This window comes from Squalius cephalus, assembly GCF_949319135.1.
Source record: "Squalius cephalus genome assembly, chromosome: 4".
Taxonomy (NCBI): Eukaryota; Metazoa; Chordata; class Actinopteri; order Cypriniformes; family Leuciscidae; genus Squalius; species Squalius cephalus.
The window spans coordinates 55,259,919-55,271,901 of record NC_137125.1 but is presented as its reverse complement, the minus strand read 5'-3'; the positions used below and the strand labels follow the sequence as shown (position 1 = coordinate 55,271,901).

General features: G+C 36.7%; 2 protein-coding genes across 3 annotated transcripts in view; one reads left to right on the top strand and one right to left on the bottom strand.

The window, feature by feature from the left end:
- The window catches only part of etv6 (ETS variant transcription factor 6), a 28,595-nt gene extending 27,700 nt beyond the window's left edge, over nt 1-895 (bottom strand). Inside the window, exon 1 of one of the 2 annotated variants that reach the window (XM_079870162.1) lies at nt 288-895. In XM_079870162.1, the coding sequence (XP_079726288.1) occupies nt 288-320 (33 nt within the window). In that variant the 5' untranslated portion in view covers nt 321-895. The remainder of the gene's footprint in view (nt 1-287) is intronic. The other variant, XM_079870161.1, reaches the window with a different exon arrangement.
- A 1,247-nt stretch (nt 896-2,142) lies between these two features.
- LOC307157744 (uncharacterized protein) overlaps nt 2,143-11,983 on the top strand; it is a 29,225-nt gene continuing 19,384 nt past the window's right edge. The window contains exons 1-11 of the mRNA XM_079869663.1: nt 2,143-2,491; nt 3,689-3,824; nt 5,839-6,241; nt 7,193-7,243; nt 7,324-7,450; nt 7,645-7,810; nt 9,901-10,021; nt 10,549-10,645; nt 10,737-10,812; nt 10,884-11,014; nt 11,271-11,422. Coding sequence (XP_079725789.1) covers nt 2,220-2,491; nt 3,689-3,824; nt 5,839-6,241; nt 7,193-7,243; nt 7,324-7,450; nt 7,645-7,810; nt 9,901-10,021; nt 10,549-10,645; nt 10,737-10,812; nt 10,884-11,014; nt 11,271-11,422 — 1,732 coding nt within the window. The 5' untranslated portion in view covers nt 2,143-2,219. The remainder of the gene's footprint in view (nt 2,492-3,688; nt 3,825-5,838; nt 6,242-7,192; nt 7,244-7,323; nt 7,451-7,644; nt 7,811-9,900; nt 10,022-10,548; nt 10,646-10,736; nt 10,813-10,883; nt 11,015-11,270; nt 11,423-11,983) is intronic.

The following is an 11,983-nucleotide window of genomic DNA, read 5'->3' as shown; positions in this document are numbered from 1 at the left end:
TTCCGCGAGTCTGTTACTAAATAACTAATGCAAACTAATGTGATTCCAGACCAGCTCAAAGTCCTCCAGTGAAACTCCTTCTCAAACTCGCTGGAGAACTTTTCCCAGTCTGACGGCTCAGCATTACTCCAGCAACGTGTTTAAATACCAGTGCTAATCACACACACACACACACGACACAAAAGCCCGTTTCTAATCGATCAACTTAATGCATCGATCGCAGCAACAGATGCTCAACCGCGTGACACAAACACGACTCGAGATCGAGAAAGAAAAGGCAGAATTACCTTAATAATGACCTGCGAGGGGGAATCGGACATGTCGCGTTGAAATTCAGGAAGTTCTTCTGTTTCCACTTTCCTCTCCCTTGTTGCTCTTCCGTGAAATAATGCAATCCTGGATAATAATGTTCCCCTCGCGACGCACTGGCGATTCTTCAGCTCGCTCGCGCATCCATTGGCCTCGCCCCGCGCGCGCAACACTTCAACTTCTCCGTGTTTCTTGTTTGTAAACGCGCGAGCCGACGCTACGTTGCGGCAACGCGATGGTTAATAACACCTTCCTGGAAGCGTCGCTCGCGGGAGCGGAACGCACCGCGGAACCTCATTGATCCGGACGCTTCGCGGCGAAATGACGTGAATTCCAGGCAACGCGCGCCTCCTTAAAGGGGAACAACCGTGTGTTTGTAAAACGCGACACCGGATCAGCGCGCGAGGATATTCCGAGTTAATCCGGAATCAGATCCGGGAATGAACTCCGACTGGGAAGCGAATCGAAGTTGTATTTGCACGATATTATTATATAGTTTATCAATTGGCCATTTCCCATCCACAAATAAACACACGTGACGTAGGCTACATTTAGAAGTACAGTGATATGATCATGCGCTCGCGTTTGCACAATTACAATTACAAAATTGTAAATTTAACATTTAATTTAATATTCAACAATATTATTGATCTCCTGCACTGACACCGTTATATGAGAGCTGAACTGAGCTGGACGATGACATCACCGTTTTCTCCAGAACGGCCTATATTAAATACATAAATGAACTAAATAATAACTATTTTACAACAAAAATGAACCAATTTACTTAAGATGGTCTGTGACGCTTTTGCATTTTCTTCTGGAAACAAACTTTGTTGCATTATTTTCCTGTTATCTCTGTAAAGCTGCTTTGAAACAATATTGTAAAAAGCGCTTTATAAATAAAGGAGACTTGACAAATATATCTTTAAACCGTAATGTTTGCATCACACTGGTATTACACACATTAGTATGGCGGATCAGACCGGGGCTAGTTGTCACACGTTTATTACTCTCTATTTCTCGGGTTGGGTGTATTTTTGAAAGTCAGTTTCTGACCTTTAATTCATGAGTACATAACAATATATATTTCCACTGTTGTTGCCCGCAGGTCTGTTCAAATACACGTGTTGATCTTTATAGTGATGCATTATATAAATATATATATATATATAGCCTACACATTATCAGCATGTGCCACATTATGAAATATAGAAAATTAAAGGCTACAGAAAACATGATCTCCATGTAACCAGACTCATCAATAGACTTACAATGACACCTAGTGGCGTAAATGTGGCATCACGCAAAAGCCACAGTTCATATATTATTTTAACTTATATTATAACTGTTTCAAAACTTAAAAAAAAAAAAAACTTGATCAGTTGACTTTGAAGTCTTTTACATGTCACCCCCATCTTAAAATTTTAAAGAAATCTATCTTTTATAAACACCTAATTTATACACTGAAAAATTTATTATAAATCTAAAATTAGGTTTTATTAAGTTACATTGTTATATTTTTGACTCACTAGTAATGTACTATTAATTGTAGCATTTGTGTGTTTGTCACTTTATTTATTTTTAATCACTTTTTATTTATTTATAATATTAATATTTTATGTATTTATTTTAAACCGAATTGTAATAGAGTATTAGATAATAATAACAAATATTTTTATTTTGACGGCATTTTTATTTATTATTTATTTTATATTTACTTAATTTAATAATAATTAAATTATTGTTATTATTCCGCGGACATGACACGTATGCTTTATTAAAGACCTTTGATGGTGTTGACGAGTTACCGAAGCCCCTCCCCCGTGTTTAAGTTTCGTTTTCCTTTCTTCACGGTTCACTTTTGTTTCCCTGTCAATCCATTCAGTCTGAAGAACAGAACCAACAACATGGCCGAGGCGGCGATCCTTGGCATGATTTGTGATCATAATGGATCTATGAAGTTCGATGATTTAAGATCAATATTCGGTCTAAATAACGAAGACATGGACTCGGTCCTCAGCAGGAGTGAGTCGTTCGTCGTCGCGGTCTTGAACGGACAGAAGATCGTGATCGTCCGAACCGAGGTCCGCTTGTGTCGCGCGCAGAACTGCCCGGGCTGCGCGAACCTGCACCTGTGCAAGGGGCATCTCCTCGGCTCCTGCCGCTTCGCCAAAGCAAGGTGTGTGTGTGTGTGTGTGTGTGTGTGTGTGTGTGTGTGTGTGTGTTCATGAAGAAAGGCAATAAAACAGACATTGATTCTTCTTCTGACTTTTAACTCCTCCTAGAGCTTTAACGCTAGAATCACTAAACTTCCCCTTCATGATATTTGATCGACGACTGATCAGTTTGGATCGATTCAACGTCTATTTTTGGTTTGTAAAGGTCAAAAAGGTCTGCTATCTGGACAGACTGATCTGACTTTTCTATTATAACTGATCAGACTTACGATATTCCCACAAATGCAGATTAAAAATTATAAAAAATACCATTGATTTACAATGACGGAATGTTAAAATAAGCCAAAACTGGTCAAACTCCAACTGTCAGAATTCAAATTTAAACTGTCAGAAGCTCATTTTACTCAGTTAAGCTTTAATCTATCTATCTATCTATCTATCTATCTATCTATCTATCTATCTATCTATCCATCTGTCTATCTGTCTGACTCGTTTTAACTTAAAAACGTAAAGCTTTTAAAACTTTCTACTCAGGCTTTCTCTAAAAAACTTAGTAGTTTGTCTCTACAAACCTGTTTTTATCTAGTTAACACCATATTTGTTCTTGTAGAGTATAATTCATAAGCCAGATGATTCATGAATCATGAGACATTACACTGCATATCTCGTGGCAAACAATACTGGATTCAGAATTATTTTATTTAATATATTACAGTATATTAACCCAGCTAACAGGAAAGTTCTCTCCCAAAGTTCTGAACAAACGTTCTTCCATTAACGTTAATAGTATTAAATGTTAATGATGTGGTATTTAATAATGTCTACATCGTTAATGGAGCGGTTTTGTTTCTGTTTTTAGTTTAATGTTTTCAAAAATCACCTTCCCATAATATTTACATAGTTAGTTCATATCAAGATATAACAGTGGCCTGAGACGACAGAGAGCAGCGTTTCTACAACACCAAACCTGCATGTCTTTGTGTTCGCATCCGAATCATCACCTACAATCAAAACTCGGATCAGTGAACACACATCATTAGATATCGAATGCAATATATAAATATAAATACAAAAAGTCGTTGTGTTAAGGCAATGCTGTGCCGGAGATGGTTCATACTAATGCTTAAACATAACTATAATGAAACCAAATGCAACGCAACAGCTGTCTGTTCCTGAAACGAGTGTGTTTTGTCCCACAGACGAGGATGTCGGTTCAGTCACGATCTGATGTCGGATCAGAACGAGCCTGTGCTGACCGCTCATGGACTCAACACACTCGACATAAAGCATCTGCGTATTCTGCTCCTGCAGAGCGACAACACACTCCTGCCGGCCGTAAGAGTGTTTCACTTATTTTACTCCTCAACACATACGCTAGCTCTGAAATACACCGTTCATGGTTCAAAGTCTATTGAGTATTGTATTGTATATGATAGTATTGAGTCTCTCAGTGTCGCTGTGACGTGTGTGTTCAGTTTTGATTGTTTTACTGTGTTCTGTCCCTGTTTGACCTGCCTGTCTTCCCTAGTTAGTTTCCTCGGTTTAATTAGTTCCTCACACCTGTAATCGCTCAGTTGATTACCCTCCTGTGTAGTTAAGCTCTCTCTGTTCAGTGTTCGGTCTCGTTGATGTTAGACGTGGTTGTTTCCTGAACTTTATTTCCTGTGATTCTCCTACATGTTCCTTGTTGAATTTATTAAAGGTGATTTTGTGATTGTGCACTTACTATATTTACTTTACCACCAGACGGCAGCAAAAAACAAGAGAACCTATGGAAGTATAATAATTGCGACTTTTTATCTCACAATTCTGAGTTTATTTCTCTTCAATTCTGAATTGCGAGATATATAAACTTATATAAGCAATTCTGACTTTTTTCCCTCACAATTACGAGTTTAGATAAACTCAGAATTACAAGATACAAACTAAGAGTTGCGAGATATAAACTCAGAATTGTGAGATAAAAAATTAAAAGAATTGCCAGTTTTCACAGAATTGTGAGATATAAATGTGGAATTGCGAGAAATTGCATGTTTTTGCTTTCAGAATTGTGACAAACTCGTTTAGTTATAAAGATTGAATTATGTGAAATAAACTCAGAAATGCAAGAAATAAAGTCAGAATAATGAGATATAAACTCGGAATTGTAAAAAAAAAAAAACAACAACATTTTGCGAGTTATAAACTCAGAATTGCAAGAAATAAATAAAAAAATGATGAGATATACTCTGAATTGTGAGAATAAAGTAAGAATTATGAGATATAAACTCATAATTGGGAGAATTGCAAGTTCCGAGTTATAAAGTTCGAGTCGCGAGAAATTAAGTCAAAATCACGGGATATTAACTCGGAATTGCGAGAAGAAAAAAAAATTATAAATTGCAAGAAATAAAGTCAGAATTATGAGATATAAAGATATAAATTATGTTTATTTCTCGCAATTCAGATTTTTTTCTCAGAATTATGAGATATTAACTTGCAATTGCGCGTTATAAACTTTGAATTGTGAGATATAAATTCAGAATCGCAAGAACTAAAGTCAGAATTATGAGATATAAACTTGGAATTGTAAAAGAAAAAAAAAAAAAAACATTTTGCGAGTTATAAACTCAGAATTGCAAGAAATAAATAAAAAAATTATGAGATATACTCTGAATTGTGAGAATAAAGTAAGAATTATGAGATATAAACTCATAATTGGGAGAATTGCAAGTTCCGAGTTATAAAGTTCGAGTCGCGAGAAATTAAGTCAAAATCACGGTATATTAACTCGGAATTGCGAGAAGAAAAAAAAATTATAAATTGCAAGAAATAAAGTCAGAATTATGAGATATAAAGATATAAATGATGTTTATTTCTCGCAATTCAGATTTTTTTCTCAGAATTATGAGATATTAACTTGCATTTGCGCGTTATAAACTTTGAATTGTGAGATATAAATTCAGAATCGCAAGAACTAAAGTCAGAATTATGAGATATAAACTCGTAATTGGGAGAAAAAAATTAAGAATTGCAAGTTCCGAGTTATAAAGTTCGAATTGCAAGAAATAAAGTCAAAATTGCAAGATATAAACTCGGAATTGCGAGAAAAAATTAAAAATTGCCAATTATAAAGTTCGAATTGCAAGAAATAAAGTCAGAATTATGAGATATAAAGGTAAACATTAAGAGTTCTCTCGTAATTGTTTATTTCTCGCAATTCAGATTTTTCTCTCAGAATTATGAGATATAAACTTTCAATTGCGCGTTATAAACTTTGAATTGTGAGATATAAAAACGTTTATATTTTGATTTCCGTGGCAGATACAAGCTTCCATCAGAATCCAGCAGAATCGTGCTTGTTTTTCAGGTGTGCCATTCTTATAATAACGGCGCGGGACAGTACGGCCGATGTCCGGACGCCGAGAACTGCAAGAGACTCCACATCTGTGAGAGATATCTGCGCGGATCCTGCGACTGCACTCGAGCTCACGACTTCTACGAGCCTCATCCTCTCCAAACTCTGCAGGACAGAGGAGTTCCCAGCGAACTCATGCCCATCATGAAGGATCTCTACTCAAACATTGAAGTCCTGAGGACCCGTTTCAGAAACAAGCCTTCAGCTCAGAACCCCAGAAGAGGCCCGAATGCTCAGAACCCCAGAAGAGACCCGAGTGCTCAGAACCCCAGAAGAGACCCGAGTGTTCAGAACCGAAGGCCATCGAGTGGTTTTAGAGGACCAGAGGCTCAGAGGCCTCCACAATCCCCTATAGGTATCACATCTCACCGCTAATGAGCTGCGTTAAAGGATTAGTTCACTTCAGAATTAAAATTTCATGTTAATGTACTCACCCTCGCGTCATCCGAGATGTTCATGTCTGTCTTTCTTCAGTCGAAAAGAAATGAAGGTTTCTGAGGAAATCATTCCAGGATGTTCCTCCATATAGTGTCTTCAATGGGGTCCAACGGGTCAAAGGTCCAGATGTGAGTTTCAGTGCAGCTTCAAAGTCTCGACACGATCCAGCCGAGGAATAAGAGTCTCATCTAGACAAACCAGTGGACATTTTAGAACTAAATAAACATTTATATACTTTTAACCACACATGCTGGTCTTGCACTAGCTGTGATGCGCCACACATTACGTAATCAGGGTGAAAGGTCAAGCGTGTTCCGGTTCAGAAATGTAGGATAGGGTGAAAAACTTCCAACTTCAATATCGTCCAACATCGTTGTTTTACCTTTTATTTTATTTTATTTTTTTGTAAATGGCTTTTGACTTAGTCTTTGTACGTTCGCTTTGTAAACACTGGGTCTGTTCTTCCCCCTACGTCACACTTGACCTTTCAGCCTGATTACGTAATGTGTGTCGCATCACAGCTAGTGCAAGACCAGGTTAAAAAGTATATAAATGTTTATTTGTTTATAAAATGTCCGCTGGTTTGTCTAGATGAGACTCTTATTCCTCGGCTGGATCGTGTAGAGCCCGTTGGACCCCATTGAAGTCACTATATGGAGAAAAATCCTGGAATGTTTTCCTCAAAAACCTTAATATCTTTTCAACTGAAGAAAGAAAGACGTGAACATCTTGGATGACGTGTGTGTGAGTAAATTATCAGGAGATTTTAATTCTGAAGTGAACTAATCCTTTAAATATGAGAATGCAATATTCAGCGTAAAAGATGCTTGTAATTCGGTGAGTGACGTGTGTGTGTCTCTTCTCTTAGAGAAAACTGAGATCTGCATGTATTTCATCAAAGGATTCTGCAAGCACGGTGGTAAGAGCCCCATAACTCTGTGCTCATGTGATTCATAGAGTCGTGTGTATTGTGAACTGAACTGCACTCTTGTTTTCCAGACTCATGTTTTAAGGAGCATTCCAGTTTGCCCTATAAATGGGAAGTTAAGGAAGGATCCGAATGGAAAGCACTTCCTGACAATGAGGTCATTGAGAAAGATTACTGTGATCCTAAAACTTTATACAGGTGGGTGATGAAAGCACATGAGGATGAAATCAGTGAATTGCTAGGATGCTGAAAGTGGTTGCTGTTAAACTGCTAAGGTGTTTGCATTGGTTTTAGTGTGTTGCTATACACAATAATAAAGCTGTCTATTCAGTCAGTGTATTAACTAACGTGTGGTTTGTCGAGTGTTTTGACTGTTTCTCTCTCTATCAAAGCTCTGGAATCAACCCAATTTATTTTGAAACGATGACCCGAGGCCCTCACAGTGTGCGGCGTCTGTCCACAGTGTCGTCAGTGGTCCAGCCCACCTTCATTCTGACCACTGAGTGGCTTTGGTACTGGGAGGATGAGAATGGAATCTGGATCCCGTATGCTACAGCGGTTAGTGTCTGTTGTGTTGGCGTAATAAAACTGTATTTTTACTTGTTACTTGTAATGCGTTACTTTACTTGTTACATTTCAAAAGTAATCTGATTACATAATGCACGTTACTTGTTATGCGTTACTTGTTACATCACAAAAGTAATCTGATTACATAATGCATGTTACTTGTAATGCGTTACTTTACTTGTTACATCACAAAAGTAATCTGATTACATAATGCATATTACTTGTAATGTGTTACTTGTTACATCACAGAAGTAATCTGATTACATAATGCGTTACTTGTAATGTGTTACTTTACTTGTTACATCACAGAAGTAATCTGATTACATAATGCGTTACTTGTAATGTGTTTACTTGTTACATCACAAAAGTAATCTGATTACATAATGCATGTTACTTGTAATGCGTTACTTTACTTGTTACATCACAAAAGTAATCTGATTACGTAATGCATATTACTTGTAATGTGTTACTTGTTACATCACAGAAGTAATCTGATTACATAATGCGTTACTTGTAATGTGTTACTTGTTACATCACAAAAGTAATATGATTACGTAATGCATATTACTTGTAATGTGTTACTCGTTACATCTCAAAAGTAATCTGATTACATAATGCATGTTACTTGTAATGCGTTACTTGTTACATCACAGAAGTAATCTGATTACATAATGCATGTTACTTGTAATGCGTTACTTGTTACATCACAGAAGTAATCTGATTACATAACGCATGTTACTTGTAATGCGTTACTTGTTACATCACAAAAGTAATCTGATTACATAATGCATGTTACTTGTAATGCGTTACTTTACTTGTTACATCACAGAAGTAATCTGATTACATAATGCATGTTACTTGTAATGTGCTACTTGTTACATCACAGAAGTAATCTGATTACATAATGCACGTTACTTGTAATGCGTTACTTTACTTGTTACATCACAGAAGTAATCTGATTACATAATGCATGTTACTTGTAATGTGTTACTTTACTTGTTACATCACAGAAGTAATCTGATTACATAATGCATGTTACTTGTAATGCGTTACTTTACTTGTTACATCACAGAAGTAATCTGATTACATAACGCATATTACTTGTAATATGCTACTTTACTTGTTACATCACAGAAGTAATCTGATTACATAATGCATGTTACTTGTAATGCATTACTTTACTTGTTAAATCACAGAAGTAATCTGATTACATAATGCATGTTACTTTTAATGTGTTACTTTACTTGTTACATCACAAAAGTAATCTGATTACGTAATGCATGTTACTTGTAATGCGTTACTTGTTACATCACAAAAGTAATCTGATTACATAATGCATGTTACTTGTAATGCATTACTTTACTTGTTACATCACAGAAGTAATCTGATTACATAACACGTTACTTGTAATGTGCTACTTGTTACATCACAGAAGTAATCTGATTACATAAGTAATCTGATTACATAACGCATGTTACTTGTAATGTGCTACTTTACTTGTTACATCACAGAAGTAATCTGATTACGTAATGCATGTTACTTGTAATGCGTTACTTTACTCGTTACATCTCAAAAGTAGTCTGATTACATAATGCATGTTACTTGTAATGCGTTACTTGTTACATCACAGAAGTAATCTGATTACATAATGCATGTTACTTGTAATGTGTTACTTTACTTGTTACATCACAGAAGTAATCTGATTACATAATGCACGTTTCTTGTAATGCTTTACTTGTTACATCACAGAAGTAATCTGATTACATAATGCATGTTACTTGTAATGTGTTACTTTACTCGTTACAACTCAAAAGTAGTCTGATTACATAATGCACATTACTTGTAATGTGTTACTTGTTACATCACAGAAGTAATCTGATTACATAATGCATGTTACTTGTAATGTGTTACTTGTTACATCACAGAAGTAATCTGATTACATAACGCATGTTACTTGTAATGTGTTACTTTACTCGTTACATCTCAAAAGTAGTCTGATTACATAATGCACGTTACTTTTAATCTGTTACTTCATTCATTACTGTTACTTACTCGTTATGATGTTCTATGTTCTTCATCAGGAGGGGGGTCACAGCTTGTCCTCCATCTCCAGTGCTGAACTTGAGCAGAAGTATGAGACTGATAGCAGTGCCGTGGTGGAGTTCACAGCCGGATCACAGACCTACACCCTCAGCTTCCAGGGTAACCTAAATCACCTTTACCATTCAGGGCCCAATGATACAGACGAGCAGTGTGAGCAGTGTTGGAGGAAGTTACTTCTAAAAGTAATGCGTTACAATATTGCATTACTCCCTTAAAAAATTACATACTTAGTTAATATTTATATTAGCTACCGTACAACGCTTTTTTAAATATTTTAATTCAGTACTTTATGAAGTGTTAAAGCAAATTAATTAAAATAAAAACTAACATGCATTACTTTTTTTTAAAAAGTGACTAAAATATTTATGTGTAAATTTATAAAGTTGCAGCGATAAAGAAATCTGATTACGTAATGCACGTTACTTGTAATGTTACTTTACTTGTTACATCACAGAAGTAATCTGATTACATAATGCACGTTACTTGTAATGCATCACGTAATTAGTAAGTGATGACATTATCTGCCTGGTAGTGGTCTTGAAGCCCTTCACGCAGCTCTATAAGACATTAAGGCTGAATACGATGACTGTCGTCTTAATGCCATCTTGACTGATCTTGCTCTTCAGATATGATCCAGGAAAACAAACGCTACTCAACCAAAAAACTCGTCAAACGTCGTCCCAAATTTGTGTCGGCAGCTGATGTGCGAACAATCAAGACAACGTAAGAAAATGCCCCTGCGCTCAGACTCATTCTCTCTCAAACACTTTCTAAAACACGTGTGTGACAGAACACTCTTCACATCTGTTCTCAGCAAAAGGACATTTAACAATTTAAAGGCTCTGCCGGAACACTGGGATAAAGCTCTGACTCCTGAAACCGGATACAAGGTGAGCGCAGATTCTCTGATTCCTTCACAGTGACATTGATTTGCTCAACATGTTGATGTTATCCTGCGCAGAGAGTGACGCTGCAGAGCACGGCAAGTGAATACATCAGAGTCAGCGAACTGTTCAATCGCACCATGAGAGGCTTCAGCATTCTGAAGATCGACAGGATCCAGAACAGAGCATTATGGGAAGTGTTTCAGTGGTAAGTCCACAAGACATGCACCATTCTAAGGGTACGCTTACACGACAACGATGCGCTTAAAACGGAGAAGCTTTTCCTTTGAGTTTTCCACGTACGGACGTCATCATGGTCAAAACGATCCACATTCACACGGATCCGCGGAAACGACTAAAAACGCTGCATTCTGCTGCCGGGCCAGTAGATGGCCATGAAACACTATAGATTTCAAAAATATTTTTATGTATCGCAGCAAGACTGACGGTTTTGACCCTTTCAGGCAGAAGGACTGCATGAAGAAGAGCGCCCGAGGCCGGGACGTGTCCGAGAAGCAGCTCTTCCACGGCACCGACCGCAAGTACGTCGACGCCATCGGCCGGAACAACTTCGACTGGCGGATCTGCGGGACGCACGGGACAGCCTACGGGAAAGGTGGAGATAATAAACAACAATACAACAAGTTCTGTCATCGTTTACTCGCTCCATGTCGGAGAACGCTCCCTGATGACAGAATTCACACTATTCCTTTAACCTTCATCCTTCACTCGCACTTTATAACATTATAATTAACCCTAAAATTATTATAACTTTTTCTCTTTTTTTTTTTGTCCAGAAAGCTTATTTTATTTCATTTTAATAATATTTTTTCTATTTTTTAATGCAAATATTTTTTTGGAGATTTTTATTTTATTATTTATTTACCTTTAAATGACTAGATTTGATCAATAAATAACAAATAAATAGTAATTTAAGCACATTCCTCACATTCTTTCAACTTAAAATCAAAATAACTCACAATTTCATGCATTAGCCTTTTAATTCAGCTCTAAATATCTTACATTGAGTGTCTTTGCCTTTTGTGGGAAAATAATAATATAAGATGATATTTCACGACTCTAGATGTCCTTTAGCTCTATATGAGCTGTTCCTCTGGGTCCTAAAGTCAGTCTCTTCAGTGTGTCAGATACACATGTAGACATTAACTAAATCATT